The sequence below is a fragment of the Mastacembelus armatus genome, chromosome 16, assembly GCF_900324485.2.
Source record: "Mastacembelus armatus chromosome 16, fMasArm1.2, whole genome shotgun sequence".
Classification (NCBI taxonomy): Eukaryota; Metazoa; Chordata; class Actinopteri; order Synbranchiformes; family Mastacembelidae; genus Mastacembelus; species Mastacembelus armatus.
Genome location: NC_046648.1, coordinates 1559086 through 1577937, shown reverse-complemented (window position 1 = coordinate 1577937; position 18852 = coordinate 1559086). Strand labels below are relative to the sequence as shown.

General features: G+C 40.7%; 2 protein-coding genes and 1 pseudogene across 2 annotated transcripts; 2 read left to right on the top strand and 1 right to left on the bottom strand.

Moving 5' to 3' along the window:
- Nucleotides 1-166: 166 nt before the first annotated feature.
- Nucleotides 167-3337, bottom strand: fpr1 (formyl peptide receptor 1). The gene is made up of 2 exons (XM_026293468.1): nucleotides 3265-3337; nucleotides 167-2057 (listed from the first exon to the last, which is right to left on the bottom strand). Exon 2 carries the CDS (start codon nucleotides 2042-2044, stop codon nucleotides 902-904), a length of 1143 nt encoding a protein of 380 aa, XP_026149253.1. The 5' UTR covers nucleotides 2045-2057; nucleotides 3265-3337; the 3' UTR covers nucleotides 167-901.
- A 1714-nt stretch (nucleotides 3338-5051) lies between these two features.
- Nucleotides 5052-8354, top strand: LOC113122682 (trypsin-3-like; annotated as a pseudogene).
- Nucleotides 8355-13168: 4814 nt separating this feature from the next.
- Nucleotides 13169-15223, top strand: has1 (hyaluronan synthase 1). Its single transcript, XM_026293455.1, has 4 exons — nucleotides 13169-13855; nucleotides 13964-14189; nucleotides 14285-14417; nucleotides 14548-15223. Exons 1-4 carry the CDS (start codon nucleotides 13169-13171, stop codon nucleotides 15221-15223), a joined length of 1722 nt encoding a protein of 573 aa, XP_026149240.1.
- The last annotated feature ends 3629 nt before the right edge of the window (nucleotides 15224-18852 follow it).

The following is an 18852-nucleotide window of genomic DNA, read 5'->3' as shown; positions in this document are numbered from 1 at the left end:
CTTGTTAATAATGATCAATTATTATGAGCTGTCTCATAAGATCATGTGATAGACTGATACACACATATTTAGGCTATATACATATTCATAATTACATCATACTAGAGAAAGAGAGGCCAAGCACAGTTTAGTGGATTTATGTGGTGGTTATGAGATGATCATCATGATGTGTCAAATAATATTTTAATAATGGAAATAATTACAACAGTGAGGTTGTCAGTCATCATCATCAACATAATCTGTGGGTAGAGTTAAAAATGAGAACAAGTTATCTTTTTTTTAAAAATCAGAACAAATCATTGAAAAGAGGTTTTTATGTTTCAATATGCAGCATATACCATAATCACCTTTCTATTAAATTAATCGATGGTTAGACATGTAATCAAAAACAGTTTTGAAAACCGATTAACGTATATATGTTTGTTAATTTATTAGTTGTAACTTCTAAAAGTGAATATTTCATAATGTGAATATTTTGGGGATTAGACTCTTATTTGGATGAAAGAAGCAACTTGAGGACTAACAAACTAAATATTTCTGAAAACAATCTTTAGATTCAGCTAATAAAACAGATGAATAGTGGGAAATCTTACATTATCAAAAAGTATTTCTACAATGTAACTGCCACTTTAAACATAAAAATCTCATAGGCTGTATCATTTGTAATTTTAATATGTATATTCACTATGTCCTTATGCTAAATAACATGTTTATCAAAGCATGCTTAGACACATAGCAATCAGAAGTCAGCTGAATCAGTTTTTGTGGTGCTGCCACACACACTGCCACGCTCACAACACAGGGGAGAGCTCATAAAGCTCAAACTGAGTGAGAAGGTTGTTTGGGTTGTTATATCATTTGCTATATACAGTTAGAGTATTTGTTTATGTCATGGTCAGCCCTATAGCTCGGCATCAGAAACAGACTTGTCTTTACTTCGACTGGTGACCATTGAGTTTGTGTAGGTATAAGAACGAGAAACCTCTTCCTGGAAGGCAGTCTCCAACACGTTCAGGATGGATTTGCGGACTTTATCCTTGAAATCCTGGCCCATGAACACATACAGCAGTGGGTTCAGACAGCTGTTGAGAAAGGCCAGACTGGTGGCTATGGGGACCCCGATGGTGATCACATGGTGTAATGTTTCACTTTCATCAGCAGCCGTGTGATTCACCATCTCAATTAGACCCATGATGTGATAAGGAGCCCAGCAGAGGAAAAAAGTGGTGATAACAGCAGCGATGATCTTAAAGGAGCGACTTGACTGGCTGGCCAGGGTGCGGCTCCTCCTGAGACGATGGATTATCACAGCATAACAGGAGACAATGACAGTGAAGGGGCCAACAAATCCCAGGAGGAAGCGGGTGATGGTCATGGCCTGATGACGAAACTGTCTCAGCTGATTCACAGACAATGTTTCATAGTCATCAGAAAGAGCATAGTTGTTGAAGCAGTTGACGATGTCTTTATTATAAAATGATGTTGCTGTGTCCTTGAAGACGAAGTATGGAGCGCTGAGAATCAGAGCCAGGACCCAAACACCCAGACTCACACAGGATGCCTTGCGCACATTCCGGTGGTTCTGGGCCCAGACGGGCCACACCACAGACACACATCTGTCCATACTGATGACGACCAGGATGTACACACTGGCAAACATATTTAGGAAACTCATGGTGCTGTTCAGCTTGCACATGAACTTGCCAAAAGGCCAGTGGAAATCCAAAGCTGTGTATGTCACACTTAGGGGAAGGAATGCTGTGAAGAGGAAATCGGCCACAGCAAGGTTGAGGAACCACACTGTGTTCACTGTTTTCTTCATCTTGAAACCGGTCACCCAGATAACCACTCCGTTACCCAACACACCGAGAAAAAAGGCCACGCAGTAAACAATGAGAGACATAATGTTAAGAGACTGTCTCAGTTCAGCGTGTTCGTCCTTGTAGTCGTACTCTTCGTCGTCGTCATACGTAGAACCATTTCTTCCAGTGAAATCTGTTGTATTGATGCTGTAGGAAGGGGTAGCAGTCATTAGCTCCATCATTGTCTTAGAGAACCTGGAACACAAACAGAAATAAATGTTATCTATATAGCAGCCAAAGCTCTTAGACAAAATAACTGGTTTTCTACAATGACTTTCTGTCTACACTTAAAATGCTCTTAAATGCGTTTTTAAAAAAAATCTCTGCCAGTTCCTGAAAAAAGGCTGTAGACATAAGGGGATGACTGCAATCATGGGATACCAGTACCAATCATAAACCACAAAATACATTGAATGGTCAGTCTAGAAAAACAAAACAAAACAAAATGTAACAAAACAAAAGATACAAAAAATTGAAATGCATAGTAAAAAAACCAAAACTAATTAAAATAATGGAAAAAATAAATAAAATGTTGCTTATGAGGGAATTTATGGGAATTTAGCCAATTTTCTTGTGACGTACCAAGACACAAAAATTGAAGTTATTCAGGCTTAACTGCATAATGTCTGTGAATAGGCTGTTACACAAGGATGTTTGTGATCACTGATGAACCAGATAATAAAAGCTAACATGTATAATAAACACAAACTCATTTCATGAATGTTTTTTCACTTCGCTCCATCATCGCTCTCTATGCACAGAGAAGGAAAGCAGAACAAAACTGATACAGCTTCTTCTTTTTGTTCTTGTTTATTATGTTTTAATGTGAGCACCTACAACAACAAACTAATAACCAGCTTTTTTCCAGATTAAGTTAAATGACTGATTGAACGAATGAATGACACACAAATCATTGAGGCTCAGTCAAAGCCCAATAACGGTCGAGCGAAAGCAGCCAGATTGTCTATGATAGTTGGAGACGTAATGCTTTACAAACCAAACAAACTTTTTTCTCAGCAAGATTTGCATAACATGCACGAGTGCATCTATTTTGCCACCAACTGAAAACCACATGAAAACTTTAAAGAGGAACAGAAGTTGATGAGAACAAGTTTTTGCAAAGTAATAATGAGAGTCCAGCTGTAGAAAATAAAACCACTCTTGCATAAATGAACAGTTCCCACAAAGCCCCATACAGAGACATATAGCCTTTATGTTTTTATTTGCATAATGACCAAATTCATACAATTAATTGCTGTCGAAATAACTTTCTGAAACCAGACAAGATGTTTGTTATAGCTGCTCATGTTAAATGCGTTTATTCTCTTCCAAAGAACCTGATCTGATGTAACTGAGCTAAAGTTTCTAAAAGTTAACAGATGTTAAAGATGTAGTGTCCTACCTTTGTGAAACCTCGGTCTGATGAAGATGTGTCCGCTGCAAAAGCAACTCTGGACAAGTCTGACTGGGATGTGGAAATTATGCCTCTCAGATCCCTGACTCCCTAAAAAAAAGCTGACATCACCGCTCACGCTGAGGCGGGACCTCAGGCAGCACCCACGCCCCGACTGTCAAGCCCATTAAGCCTCTCACATGCAGCCAACTCAGCTCTATAGTGTTAAAGTATTTTCAGAAACAAAGCACAGGTCACTGACAGAAAGTTATAGCCTGTTGTTTTGTCTGACTAACTTCTCTTATCTTCCAGAAGTTGATCTGTTTGATCTGAAGTCTGACGTTACATTTCTTGCCGTAACACATCTGCCACAAATTCCACATGTTAGAGATTTAATCCTTTGGGAAACTCCACAAGTGAAAACACCAAGTAACCAAACATCATAAATTGTGGGTTGCTGAGATGACTACCTGAGAAAAAGTGCGGCTGCAGCTTCTCATGTGCGCCAGTGATCCCTCTGTGTAATGTGTTTTTCCTCTCTGTGGTTGAGCTTCAGTGTAATTACTGTTTCTGTTGACTGTCTGCATTGACATCAGGACACGTACAGTACAGACTCCATTTTTATGTCTCCTCACTGAAAGTGACAGCAGAATCTATTAACAATTTATGCTGACTGAGGCGATTTATAAAATTGTGGGTGACTTCCTCCTTGCCACTGTCCACTTAACATGAAAAAGGAAGTTTTGAGCATGATGGGATGTTTTTGGTTGCTACAGGGTGCTTTTCACTCTGTAAACCTAAATCATACATTCCTATGCCAAAGGTTGCGTAACTGTATGCATGGGAGAGAATGGCACCAGCAGACACCTGCAGACCTGGCTCCAGTTTGCATCTGTCTCAGTCAAGTCCTCAAAATCAAATTAGAAAAAAAAAAAAATCATGGGAATGTATTAAAACAGGAAAAGGCAGTAATATAATAGATTTGAAATATAAGATGGAGCCCTACCTTACAGTGGGGGGGAAATGTGTCAGCTGGGTTTGACTGCATGGACATAGTTCATCCCATGTGGTTCCTCTTTACTCTTGGTTCTGCTGCCTACACATCTGTATGACATGGTTGTGAGATATCCCTTCTACTATTTTAGCATTTTCTGTGGAACATTACAGCAAATTACAAAACACAATGTTTCCATTGATTTGTGTTGATATGTAAAAATAGCGATAATAAAGTGGAAACAGAAAAAAAAAAACGGTGCAAGGTTAGTTTTCAGGTTGAAGAATTAACAGATGTTTTTAAAGAAATGTTGTACGAACATTAAAACAGTTGGTCTGAACCAACGTCTGTTCAAACAAATCTCAGCTGACTAGAGTTGTTTGCCAAATTTGTTGCCATGTAATTCAGTGAAAGTTGAAATTGAAAGAACATTGACATTTACAGTAGAAACACCAAACTTAATGGAGATGCTAAAATAAAGCAAATCCCCAAATTTGTCATTAAATAGTCATGTCTTGATCCTGAGCTCACAGTGCTAATAATAATTCAGACCATCAGAGAAAGAAGCATCTCAGTGATGGTGGTGGCTTTGATGGTTTCACTTTTTCACAAAGTAAAACACAATGAAGCTCCAGATCTTGAACTGATCAAATCTGCACAGTGTGAGCTGCTACAACCTGCCCAACCCTAAAACCGAGTCCCTTGCTAATACACTCACACCACACAGGAACTGTGTCCTGCCAATAGTCCAGATGTGAGGGGGAGGAAGAGAGGAAAGACAGAGGTGGAAGAGTGAGCGAGAATGAAGCGTGAGAGACACTACATGTTTGATCATGTGCCTGTGTACATGCTCTCAGCCCCTGCATGAGTTCAGAGCAACACCCATATTTGAGTGTGTAGGAGGACTCATGTTTCTGTTATCATTACCTTTTTTTAATGGATACATAAATATTCAGCATCTGAGAAACTCCCCCACTGAGAAATCTCTCAAACCAGGACCAAAAACTATTCAGTCTAACTTGAGGAAACTTTAAAATAAAATGACCTACTTAACTTCACTACATCTTAAAATTACACTGTACGGATTAGCTCCATTTGTAACACTAAATTACATGCTCGTTTTAGCTAAAGTCTAGACATCGCCACTACTTTGTTTCATTTGATCTTGACTGATAAATCCTCCAGTTTTCATTTTGGTGCTAAAATGTGTGTTTTCTTTGACATATTCTTGCTGCACAGGCTTGTAACAGAACTGGCAGACCTTTCGCTGGTGTCTGAAGGGGATATTAATAGCTATCCCAAGGCTATAGTTTGAGGGAAGCCTTTAGAGCCCAGGGCTTGCCAGAGTTCTTGATTTACCAAGCAAACGTGCAATTATGTGTGTGCCGCATAAATACCAATTTGGGTGTGTAAAACAACTAGTGGAGGTTTAAAGGAAATTTAGTTTTAGCAGTGGGTGATATATGCATTTGGAGGTTGGGGGTTTATTATTCACTACAGCAGCTGGGAGAGCGTGGGAGTAACTCTAGAGGCGCAGCTATAATGTATGTATGTCTGTGAGTTTCTTTGTGTGTGCACACTGAAGTACTAATGACATGCTGCAGTATCCAGCGTCACTGTAATACACCCAGTATTTTTTGTCATTGCAAAACACTGTGAGCTCACAGCATTTCTAAAACCAGACCTCCTTCTGTAGGGGGGCAGCGTGAAGCAGTGGTATGCCAGCCGATGTGCTGAAATGTCTCGACTCCAGTAACGCTGTCACACAGACACAAACAGTGGGAATCTGCTGTGCGCCGAAGCCCCAGAGGTTTGTTGATCTTGTTGTGGTGCTGACTGGAAATCAAACCTTCTGTCTCACGGGTGTGGAGAGGTCAGGAATTTTGTTTTTCAAGTCAAAATGAGTGCCAGTGGGTTTCATCTGATGTTTTTTTCCCAATAAATACACCACACAGAGGGGAAAAAAGCTGAACCTCAGTAACTTAAACCACTTCCTTACATTTGTCCCTATTTTTAACCACAAAACCTGGTCTCCCTCAGCAGACCTAAAGGATGTGAATAATCAGCCTGGGCTCAGTCTCAACAAGCCTGGCACTGCATATGCTGTACACATCTTTGTTGTACACAGTGATTTCTCTGAGTCTCCAAAGGTATTTTGGGAGCGAGGATAGTGAAATAAATATTTGTTCTAAGGCTCTAGGGTGCAAATGCTGGAGTACTGAAAAGGTTTATGGAGTTTTGGATTACAGGAGCAGCAGAAAATGTTGTTCTTTTGTTTTTCTTTCACTTATTTGTCCATCTTATCACATGTTGACGCTACTTTGCACATGTGCACCTAAGCAGACATCTGGATGTCACATGTAAGCTGTCAAGACATTTCCACCCCCCCTCGTGAATTATTGTAGGTTTGGGAGTCTTTGCATGTGTTGCACATTTTAATGATTTTGTAGGTTTAGTTTTTGCAAATAAATGTCACTGGAGGATAGTGCTGTGATGTGCTGTAGTTTCATGTTCTTGGTTGAAACTGTAATGACAATTTATCAGCCTAGTGAGATCTAAACAGAACAAGTAAACAAACTGCACACATCAGCAACCTGAGACAGTTTTATCTGTAGCCCCCACGTCTCCACAGGCTGTGCCTGGTTGCTGCAGCTTTTTGCAGTCGAGGATTTCAAGCAATCAAATGCAGTTTGGAAAAGGAATGAGGCGAACGGTGTGTGTACCACAGAGTAATGAGATAGGTGGGACTTGCCTCTGCTGGATGGGAATGCATTATACTTTAGCCTAAAGTGTCTAATCATAGGGTTTAGTCAAGTGTAGCTGCATATTTAGACATTTTGCATCAAACAGGAATATATGGAATATATCTATCTATCTATCTATCTATCTATAGTGGGTACGGAAAGTATTCAGACCCCTTTAAATGTTTCACTCTTTGTGTCACTGCAGCCATTTGCCAAAATCAAAAAAGTTCATTTTATTTCTCATTAATGTACACTCAGCACCCCATCTTGACAGAAAAAAACAGAAATGTAGAAATTTTTGCAAATTTATTAAAAAAGAAAAACTGAAATATCACTAAAAGTTTTGCTCTATATATTTTTTAATGTTTATACAGTATTTGCCCTGGAGGAGGACGACAAGCATGTCGGAGAGTACGAGTGCCCAGAAACCTCTGAGCTCTACCAAGTGTCTGTCTTTACAGGGTACAGTAACTGTGGTGGAGCTCTACTGTCTGATGGGTGGGTGCTCTCTGCTGTAAACCAGAGTAAGAGATCATCACATAACTTGTTTCTCCATTTACATGCAAACTAAGACTCAGCAGCTGGTAAAACCTGACAGATTTATGTTGTGCTTGAAAGCTTAGAATGATGTCCTTTCTTTAACACCACTTTCATGACTCTCATTTTGGGTTTTATTGTTTCAGATCAAATGTTGACGTTCGGCTGGGGGAGCATGACATTTGGGAACCAGAAGGCACTGAACAGCATACTAATTCAACCAAGTTTATCCACCACTGATCAACCTGAGTCGACCTGGTGCTCTGAACAACTTTGTGTATCCTGCACCCCGTCCTTCAAAGTGTGCCAGTGAGGGGACAATGTGCCAGATTTCTGGTTGGGGAGTTTTCGTCCCAGCGACGAGGGCTGTGAGCTACGAGCTACATATTGGTTTATCAAAGCTCTTTTTCATGCTGTGATTTCACAGACACTTGCTGATGTATATTCTTTATCTGGAGTTTCCAGCAAGGTACCCACATAAGGTGCAATGACTAGATGCACCTCTCCTGAGTGATGACACATGCGTTCCTGCATATCTTTTCCAAAAACCACAGAAAATCTATCTATCTAGATGGAGGGAGGGACTCCTGTCAGGTAACACTGAGATCATGGCTCCTGTTTACAAAACAGTGTTTCTGCCTCTTGATAAGATATCCTCATCTATGTTATCCTCAGGGTGACTCGGGGGGCCCATGATATGCAACAAAGAGCTCCAGGGAGTTGTATCTTGGGGGCATGTCTGTGCTCTCACAAAGAAGCCTGGGGTTTACACAAAAGTTTGCAATTACATCTCTTGGATCAAAAACACAGTGGCATCTGGCTGAGCTGAGAAGATGATGCTAAAGAATTCACATGTGGACCACATCAGTAAAGTCAGATACAGTGGGTACGGAAAGTATTCAGACCCCTTTAAATTTTTCACTCTTTGTGTCATTGCAGCCATTTGCCAAAATCAAAAAAGTTCATTTTATTTCTCATTAATGTACACTCAGCACCCCATCTTGACAGAAACAAACAGAAATGTAGAAATTTTTGCAAATTTATTAAAAAAGAAAAACTGAAATATCACATGGTCATAAGTATTCAGACCCTGTGCTCAGTATTGAGTAGAAGCACCCTTTTGAGCTAGTACAGCCATGAGTCTTCTTGGGAATGATGCAACAAGTTTTTCACACCTGGATTTGGGGATCCTCTGCCATTCTTCCTTGCAGATCCTCTCCAGTTCTGTCAGGTTGGATGGTGAACGTTGGTGGACAGCCATTTTCAGGTCTCTCCAGAGATGCTCAATAGGGTTTAGGTCAGGGCTCTGGCTGGGCCAGTCAAGAACGGTCACAGAGTTGTTCCGAAGCCACTCCTTTGTTATTTTAGCTGTGTGCTTAGGGTCATTGTCCTGTTGAAAGGTGAACCTTCGGCCCAGTCTGAGGTCCTGAGCACTCTGGAAGAGGTTTTCTTCCAGGATATCTCTGTACTTGGCCGCATTCATCTTTCCTTCAATTGCAACCAGTCGTCCTGTCCCTGCAGCTGAAAAACACCCCCACAACATGATGCTCCCACCACCATGTTTCACTGTAGGGATTGTATTGGGCAGGTGATGAGCAGTGGCTGGTTTTCTCCACACATACCGCTTAGAATTAACGCCAAAAAGTTCAATCTTGGTCTCATCAGACCAGAGAATCTTATTTCTCATAGTCTGGGAGTCCTTCATGTGTTTTTTGGCAAACTCTATGCGGGCTTTCATGTGTCTTGCACTGAGGAGAGGCTTCCGTCGGGCCACTCTGCCATAAAGCCCCGACTGGTGGAGGGCTGCAGTGATAGTTGACTTTGTGGAACTTTCTCCCATCTCCCTACTGCATCTCTGGAGCTCAGCCACAGTGATCTTTGGGTTCTTCTTTACCTCTCTCACCAAGGCTCTTCTCCCACGATTGCTCAGTTTGGCTGGACGGCCAGGTCTAGGAAGAGTTCTGGTCGTCCCAAACTTTTTCCATTTGAGGATTATGGAGGCCACTGTGCTCTTAGGAACCTTGAGTGCTGCAGAAATTCTTTTGTAACCTTGGCCAGATCTGTGCCTTGCCACAATTCTGTCTCTGAGCTCCTTGGGCAGTTCCTTTGACCTCATGACTCTCATTTGTTCTGACATGCACTGTGAGCTGTAAGGTCTTATATAGACAGGTGTGTGCCTTTCCTAATCAAGTCCAATCAGTTTAATTAAACACAGCTGGACTCCAATGAAGGAGCAGAACCATCTCAAGGAGGATCAGAAGAAATGGACAGCATGTGAGTTAAATATGAGTGTCACTGCAAAGGGTCTGAATACTTATGACCATGTGATATTTCAGTTTTTCTTTTTTAATAAATTTGCAAAAATTTCTATATTTCTGTTTTTTTCTGTCAAGATGGGGTGCTGAGTGTACATTAATGAGAAATAAAATGAACTTTTTTGATTTTGGCAAATGGCTGCAATGACGCAAAGAGTGAAAAATTTAAAGGGGTCTGAATACTTTCCGTACCCACTGTATGTGGTGCTATAGTGTGTGTGCATTGTGCAGGTCTAGAAGTGAGGCAGGAGCATGCATTTCTCATGTCTTACCATTCACACAGCAGTGACTGCTCTCACCCAGACATTACATTACTGTGAGTTCACAGACAGGTGTCATCAGTATATATGCTTCTAAAAGCCACTTGTGTCAGTGCCATAAGTGATATCTTTGGTTAGGCTGCAGCGTCCTGTGTGACGGAGCTACAGGCCTCCTATAAATTTGGCTCTACAAGCTCTTAATGACTTCACAATGAATGGGCAGACATGGTTCCCGCTTAAGAATAAATCTTTGAGAAGTCTTTATAGCACAGAACAGTCAAGAAGCAAACTTGAAATTTATAGTGAGCCAAAAGTAAATCACCAAGAGTATAAAAATGCTGCTACACTGCTCTCTGTGGGTTGAAAGAGTAACGCATGTTGCACACTTACTCCATAATCACTGAGGATGAAACACTGTTGGAAAAGTGGCAATTCAGTATCCAGCAGCGTTTTCTCTAGATTTAAAAACTGATATAAAATTGCGACTGGTGCTTTTGGTTGCTTGGGTGTGGTGGAGAGAAAAGAAGTGATTCATCAGGTATTTGCTTGACCACTGAAAAGACTGGCCTTAAGATTTCTGAGCACTCAGAGCCTATGAACAAACAACGGCTCTGACTAGTATGAGGCATGATGGATGGTGCACACATTTTCTTTGAACACCTGGCCTTGGACAGAAAGCTGGCTCCAGTAACAGATGTTTTGAACATGCAGTTAACACGGTTCTGCAGAAAAAAGAAATAAAAGGACAAGCTGACTGAATATTAATTGAATGCTAATCATCAAAATAGACACACATTGATATTCGATTGCTTAAGATAAAAACATGTAGAAAAAAACCCAGATATTATTGATTTATTTAATTTCCTATATTTAGTGACCCCTGCAAGAGCTCATGGAGAAAACCAACATATAATGACATATCCAGTAAGGCCGGCTCACCATCTAAACACATTGACTGGCTCAGCCTCCGTACATGACAACAGTTGCTGGTGGCTTCTATTTAGGTCTGACGTGAACCCTGTTGACGGCTCAGGCCAGCTCTTGTGGCAAAGGGTGTGGACCCTCATGAGCGGTCAGCAGATTTCCCCATGAAGAAACTCTCCAGGGATGTAATCATGGTTAGCGGACAGTAGCAGCAACTCAGAGAACCATATGGGACAGCTTTTGTCTTTTGAAGTCAGAGATTAGCGGCACAGAACACACATGAGATTTCCTTTTAGCCTGTGACACCAGCTGCACTCCCACTATAACACTTGACAATTAAAAGGAATCAGTTTCCTGCTTCTATTTTTCTGCACCTTTGGTTTGACGTGCAGTTTCAGATACGAGCCAGCAGAGGGAAACATCTCACTTTTTTACAAGTCTGATTACAACCTCAAGGAATTACTTACCTGTGGCAGTTTGTCTCTATGTGATGGAGACATGTCCAGAGTGTACACCTGCCTTCCACCCAAAGAGAGCTGGGATAGGCTCCCTGGTGTGTAACTTATACATGTCACATGTTTTGGTCCATGTTAGTTAGTTGTTAGTTAATTCTGAATACTGTAAATAGGCTTTTATTACACTGGACCTTTGGCAAATATGTGACAGTCACTGTTGTGTTGTTGTTTCTTGCCTCTGGTGTATTTGTCACACACACTATTTCAGGCAAAAGTGATATAACACCGTTTCTGTAATTTTCAAAGTTACACAGACTAGTACAAAGCTCACGCCACAACAACATTTCTTGTTAAAATGTGCAACAAACTGAGGTAATCATGTATCGCTGAAATAAATTCACCCTGGGTATAGGGTATAGAGGGTACAGATGATGGATGGATGGGTTACTTATGTTTCTCTTAGTCCTAATGTGATTGAATACCTCAGATTTGTCTTTTTGGCATAAGAAGGCAGGATACATGATTCACAAATATATTTAGTTAAACATTGTTAAAACTCTCACACTTCCCACATGTATTTAATCTTGAATAAAAGGAACAAAACTAGTCTTGAGGATGATCTTGGGGCTGCTTAAAATGAAACAAAATAAAATTCAATTAAAAAAAAAATTTTAAAAATGGAATTAAGGCAAAATAAAATAAAATGAAATACAACACAACTGCAGTATCAGGTAATATTAAAATACACCTCGTCACACAGGGCAAAGTTTTGGGTGTTGCCATGTCAAAAGAAAACAAAACAGGCGTGCACCCGGTGCGTCTTGCTGCTGACTCACGCCGATTGCGGGTGGGCGGGGGCGCGCATTACACAGTAATTCTCAGGTATAAAAAGTGGGCACATGGCTCCTTTCTGCATCACAGTGGACTCTGAAGCACAGAAGTCTGCGCCAAGTTTCCTGATAAACACGAACTGAGTGTCTCCTTGTTTTAAAATCCAGCCGAGCTTGAGATCAGGTAGGATGAAATATAATTTGTGTCTATGTTATATTACGGGAACCTGTAAAAATAATAACGGAAATTCACGAATGCAGTGTAATTGAATGTGAATGATTAACTCTTTGTTCTTTTTGCTATTATCTTAATAATTCAGTCATTTAATAAGCACATTCTTTATTTGTTTTCTTTGTCAGCCATATGTTTTTACAGTATTTCAAATATGTATTGTCATTTCAGTAAGTCATAATTCTAAACTTGTTATATACAAACTGTTAATTGAATTAGACCCACTATATTTATTTATATTTATATTATTTATTATTTATATATATATTATATTATTTTTTTATATATTTTTATATTTTTTATATAATATTATTATATTATATGTTATATTATTTATTGTACTTGTGAGTATAACAGGTTCCCTAAATAACACTCTAGGAGCTTAAGGCTTGGCAGATTTATTATTTTTTATTTATTCATTTAAAATAACTTTATGGTGCTTGTTCAGGTGCCTTTCAACATTCCACATAAACAATTAAATTCATGTAATGCACCTTTTTTGCAAACCAAAGGACCATGAGTGTGGGTTTTTAGTATGTGGGGAACAGTAGCAACCAGTCCTTTATGCATGTACACGTCATACTAATATGTGGTGTCTTTTTCTCTAGTCTAAAGAATCACAATGGAGCCAAAACCTGTGCTGAAGAAGTGCGGCACAGTAATCCGCGCCATCTTCACTTTCCTTTTTGCTCTGTTAGTCCTGGCTGTCATGATCTGGGCCTATATTAAGGGTTTCCAGCTGGGGAGCACCATGTATGGACTTATTGCGTTTGGCTTTTATGGATTACTCCTGTCCCTCCACCTGATGGTCCAGAGCTTATTCGCCTTCATTGAGCACCGGCGAATGAGAGCCCGCAAAAAGCCGTGTACCTTTACAAAATCTATTGCGCTCACTATATCGGCTTACCAGGAGGACCCGGTCTATCTCCGAGAGTGCCTCAACTCCATCAAGGCCCTCCATTATCCTTCTGAGCTGCTGCGCATCATCTTGGTGATAGATGGAAACTCCGATGATGACCGATATATGATGGAGATGTTCAGGGAGGTGTTTGCAGACCAGGATCCCGCCTGCTATGTGTGGAACAACAACTACCATACATGGGACCCCAACCAGGCCCAGCAGGCTGCTGAAACAGCAGGTCCGGGTTGGGATCCTTATATCGATATGGGAACAGATCCACAAGTACGAGACATAGAAGACCTTATCCAGAACAGAAGGTGTGTGGCAATCATGCAGAAGTGGGGCGGCAAGCGGGAGGTGATGTACACGGCCTTTAAAGCACTGAAGGATTCAGTTGATTATGTACAGGTATGCCTTTTTCTGTTCGCATTTTCAATACTTCAAGAACATTTTATGAAAAGAAAATTATTGTGTTTCAAAATGTTAATGACCTGACTCTCTCTCTCTCTCCTCCAGGTCTGTGACTCAGACACTAAGCTGGACCCTCTGGCCACAGTGGAGCTGTGTAAAGTGCTGGAGAGTAACGACAAGTATGGTGCTGTGGGAGGAGACGTGATGATTCTCAACTTGAAAGACTCGTACATCAGCTTCATGAGCAGTCTTAGGTACTGGATGGCTTTCAACATCGAAAGGGCCTGCCAGTCCTTCTTCAACTGTGTGTCCTGCATTAGTGGACCCTTGGGTAAGCCAACGCATCAATGATGAGATCAAGCAGCAGTAGTTATGGCTTTGAGGCTCTGTAAATAACATTTCATTTGTTTCTTCATGTTCACAAAGGTCTCTACAGGAATGATCTCCTCCAGCAGTTTCTGGAGTCTTGGTACAATCAGAAGTTTTTGGGGACTCACTGCACCTTCGGTGACGACAGACATCTCACCAACCGTATGCTGAGCATGGGTTTTGCCACAAAGTAAGAAGCTTCTTCACGTTAATATACATAGACCCAAACACGCAGTTACCCTTGAATGATGCAATGAAGTAGTTATGAATGACTGCACAGATGTTTTATTGCCTTTGTTTTGTTTTGCCATTTTCTCCAGATACACAGCACGGTCCAAATGCTACACTGAGACACCTGCCCCGTTTCTGCGCTGGCTCAACCAGCAGATTCGCTGGACAAAATCTTACTTCCGTGAGTGGCTCTACAATGCCATGTGGTGGCACAAGCATCACCTCTGGATGACCTATGAGGCCATTGTCGCAGGCATCTTCCCGTTCTTCGTCACCGCCACCGTCATCAAGCTCTTCTGGACGGGCACGGTGTGGAACATTCTCTGGGTCCTGTGCTGCATCCAGATAATCGGGATGATTAAAGCCGCTTACGCTTGTCTCCTACGCAGAGACATGGTGATGATCTTCATGTCCCTCTATGCAGTTCTGTACATGACCAGCCTGTTACCTTCTAAGTACTTTTCCATTATCACCATGAACAAAAGCAGCTGGGGCACATCAGGAAGGCGTAACATTGTAGGGAACTACATGCCCCTCATCCCTCTGTCAGTGTGGGCAGCCATTTTGTTAAGTGGTCTCAGTTACACAATCTACAGGGAGACCAAACTGGACTGGTCAACGCCAAAGAAGCAACTGGAGATCAAATTTCTCATCTATGGTTCTGTGGCCTACGTCTGCTACTGGCTGTTTATGATCTTCCTTTACTGGGTGTGGATCCGCAAGTTGTGTAGGAGACGTTCCCAAGGTTATGCAGTGACTGTGTAGATCTGAAATGTCCGGTTATTTGAAATCAGCTATTCCTGTGTTTTATTCAGTCGCATTAATTTATTTTAGGTTGTTTTGCACTTTAGAACATTTTCTTAATCTTAGAAGGAGGCAGAGGCAGCCTTGTTGTGCCATAATAGCCCAGGACAGACAAACCAAACACTGGCTCTAGGGACTCATGGTTTGTTTTAAAGGTGATGATCACCGTTCCCTCCCTTGTGCTTGGAAAAAGGACGGTGAGGCTTGAGGGGTGCGCAGAAAGTTTATGTATTGCACCTTTAAATGCACCTTTGAGCCCGTGCATTACTCAGGTCTCTTTTTGTCAGACTGAGGTGTGAGAAATTTCTCAGATATTTATTGATGATATTTAAAGGTCGGAAAATTCTTATTTATATATTGTTTTTGTATTTAAAAGGATGACTATGGTATTTCTGATATTAAATTTAAAAAACATAAAGCAGATACTTGCCTGTATAGATTTTTGTATGCAGGTTACTTTAAAAAAACAAAGTACTCCATGTATGAATGTCTCACTGTGTCAGTTTGGTTTACTTCAACACTGTGTTGTTACTGCGTTGAGTCTTGGACTGCACCTTCTTTGCTATTGTAAATACTGTGAGAACACTGATAATTGCAGTCATAACAAATGCTAACAACACAGTGGCTGGGGGTCAATGCATGGGACCATTTACTGAAACTGTTTCAGTAAAGTTAAACACTTTGTTTATTTTTGTCTTACAGAGGACAGTAGTTTTTTTCAAATGTATTTTCTAGATAATACAGAGGTAATGGGTGGAGATTGCCTGAAAATGTATATCTGGTTTGAGGATGTTGTGAAGAGATGAAATAATAAACTACTTTCTCAGCATGTACACATCTCTTTTCTTTGGCTCATTGTTTTCAGAGAATGGGAGAAAACCAGATTGAGCAAATATTCTCTAAGAAAGACACATTTTACACAATGTGACATTCAGTTCAATTCAGTTTTATCGGTATAGCACCAAATCACAATTCAATCATCTCAAGGCACTTTACAAAAAGAAAAAACCCAACAAACCCTTTATGAGCAGCACTTGGCGACAGTGGAGAGGAAAAACTCCCTTTAACTGAAGAACCTCCAGCAGAACCGGGCTCAGGTTGAGCAGCACCTGCCCCGAGTGGATAGAGGAGAGAGAAAAGAACAACAACAATAAACAATATGCAGGTGGCAAAGCATAATGGAACATGAAATCAAATTCATGCCACAAACATGCACCCACCTAAGGAAGACACTGAAACATTCACATTTGCATAGATAATAATTTCACTGCCACATTGCTATCAATGCAGTGAGTGTCCAGGGTGTGCACAACAGTTTTGACAAGAATTGTGCTGATAAGAAAAATGTGAAGGTCAGGTCATAATGTGAGGAGGCATTTTTTAACTCTGGAAATTTATAGTAGTGACAGTCATTTCAGGTTTTGCAAACTTTGTTACAAAACTGAAGCTGTAGGCCACCAAAACAAACCCTTTTGATTTGGGACTATAGATACAATCCGAGCCTCGATCACAGCACCAACATAAATGCAGCTGTGCCCAGGGCATGACAATTATGAAATTAAAATTGCAATCAAGCAAATTACTGACGTTTTAGATGTAGTTATATTCCAACTGGATTTACAACACCAACCAATAGTACTGTAGTGAAGGTAACTTCAATACTTAGGGGAACTTTGGAGACCGTGTGTGTGTGTGTGAGCATAACACACAACAGGAATTTAAGTCTAAGTGAATTCTGTTCAGATGAGATTTTGTCTCTGTTTTGTCCAGGACAGTGGATTTATTGACTTTTGGGGAAAGGGGAACCCTTCTATTCCCCCTGAAGCTGCATAATTTGCAGGATGTATCAACTGGGGGTAACATCTCCTTGTTACTTGAACAAAAGAAGTTATGATTTGCTAAACCATGGCCTGTTGTAAGCAATAACACATGGCCCTTTGTTTGTCTTGTCTTTGTTTAGTTCCATAAACCCTTACAGGAGCAGAGTATATTGATAGGGGTAGATCATTTCTTGTCACTGAAGCCTGTAATGGGCGAGTCGGTGGCTGGAGTTCAGATGCATTGAGGACTGTGAGAAATCGATGTGGCTTTGAAACCTCCTGCAGTGATACTTAACACAAAGCTGTTTAAACGGGGCTCATTGTTGCATATCAGTTCCACATTATAATACACTTTAAATTCCTGAGATGTCAAGAGAGAAGAAGCTCTGAGCAGAGAGTGGAGTTGAATTAAAGCCAGAGTGAAGCTCATGTGAGGCAGTGCTAATTTGTACTTACGAAAATGACACTTCCAGCGTCTCTCAGCTGCTGAACTGAAGGATTATACAACAGCAGACATTGACTAGTTGACCACAAGACCACTGGAATAACCAGTAAACACTCCTCTGTCTGACTATCTGACACAGGGTCAGTGAGTCAGAACACCTGATAGTGATCGCAACTGTAGTTTGGCAGCTAAACAGATTTTCTCACGCGTAAAAGTGTCTGGATTTCATCTACATTACTCATCAGATTTCAGAGGTTTAACTGGTGTTTGGGCTCTAATATCAACACTCTGCCTGAAGTACAGTTGCTGTAAAGTGGCCAGTGTGATGCTCAGCACTCTGAGGTGCTTTTCTTCATAATTTCTTCACTGACTCAGGGAAAGGAGAGAAAATGAAGAAAGAAAAATGTAGGGAACGAACTAAAAGTCTGACGAAGCCGCACGTTACTTCCCCTCATGTCTGTTTTCAATTTGTCCTCCCCCACCCTGTCTGGCCCTCCCTGCTTGACATCAGGAAGGAGTTTGAGCTGGCACACATGCTGGGGCAGATGTTTCATGTGCTACAAATGGGAAGTATGGACCACAAAGTGTTGTGTCACCTTCCAACAACAAGTTCAAACCATGACATTAGTACAGTATGGTTAGAATAATACTTTTGGCACACAGCATAAAAAAGATTACATGGTTTTCTCTGCATGAAACACAAATAACGACTGTTATAGTTTGTTTGTTTTTCACTTGTTTGTTAGTGTGGCTTCTGGATGACATCATCTCTTTACATGTTCACCCATTTTCTTTATGTACTACAAACATGAAAACCACACACAAAACAGAAACAAAACAAAATAATAAAGAAGTCCAAATGGGAAGGAAATGAGCAGAATAGAATAATAATGGAGACTTTCATTAGATCACAAAGTTATTTTTGGGCACAGTATTTGTATAAATTAAATTAAGGGTGTTCCCTCTGTCTTCAGAGACGTGACAACCCGACTGTCAGCTGCAGGATTCACACTCATACTGGTGGAGCTACCATCACTTCCTGAAAACGACACAGGAAGACATACCAGTGGACACCAAGAGCCCACAGCACTTCCAAAACCATTTTTATGTCACTATGTCACATGCAGCCACAAATATGACTTTGATTTTGACATTACTGTCCCTGCTTGGTCTTGCCAGTCTTTCTTTTTTTTTGCTGGAATGTCACGAAAATGAGCTGTTAAAAAAATGTTGTGAATTTCTTTCAGCGATACATGATTACCTCAGTTTGTTGCACATTTTAACAAGAAATGTTGTTGTAGCGTGAGCTTCGTACTAGTCTGTGT

Excerpts from the sequence above, each read along its gene's own strand:
- fpr1 (XM_026293468.1), bottom strand. The coding sequence starts at position 2,044 with ATGATGGAGCTAATGACTGCTACCCCTTCCTACAGCATCAATACAACA.
- has1 (XM_026293455.1), top strand. The coding sequence starts at position 13,169 with ATGGAGCCAAAACCTGTGCTGAAGAAGTGCGGCACAGTAATCCGCGCC. Across the intron at positions 14,190-14,284 it reads CTGCATTAGTGGACCCTTGG|GTCTCTACAGGAATGATCTC; the intron begins GTAAGCCAACGC and ends ATGTTCACAAAG. Across the intron at positions 14,418-14,547 it reads AGCATGGGTTTTGCCACAAA|ATACACAGCACGGTCCAAAT; the intron begins GTAAGAAGCTTC and ends CATTTTCTCCAG.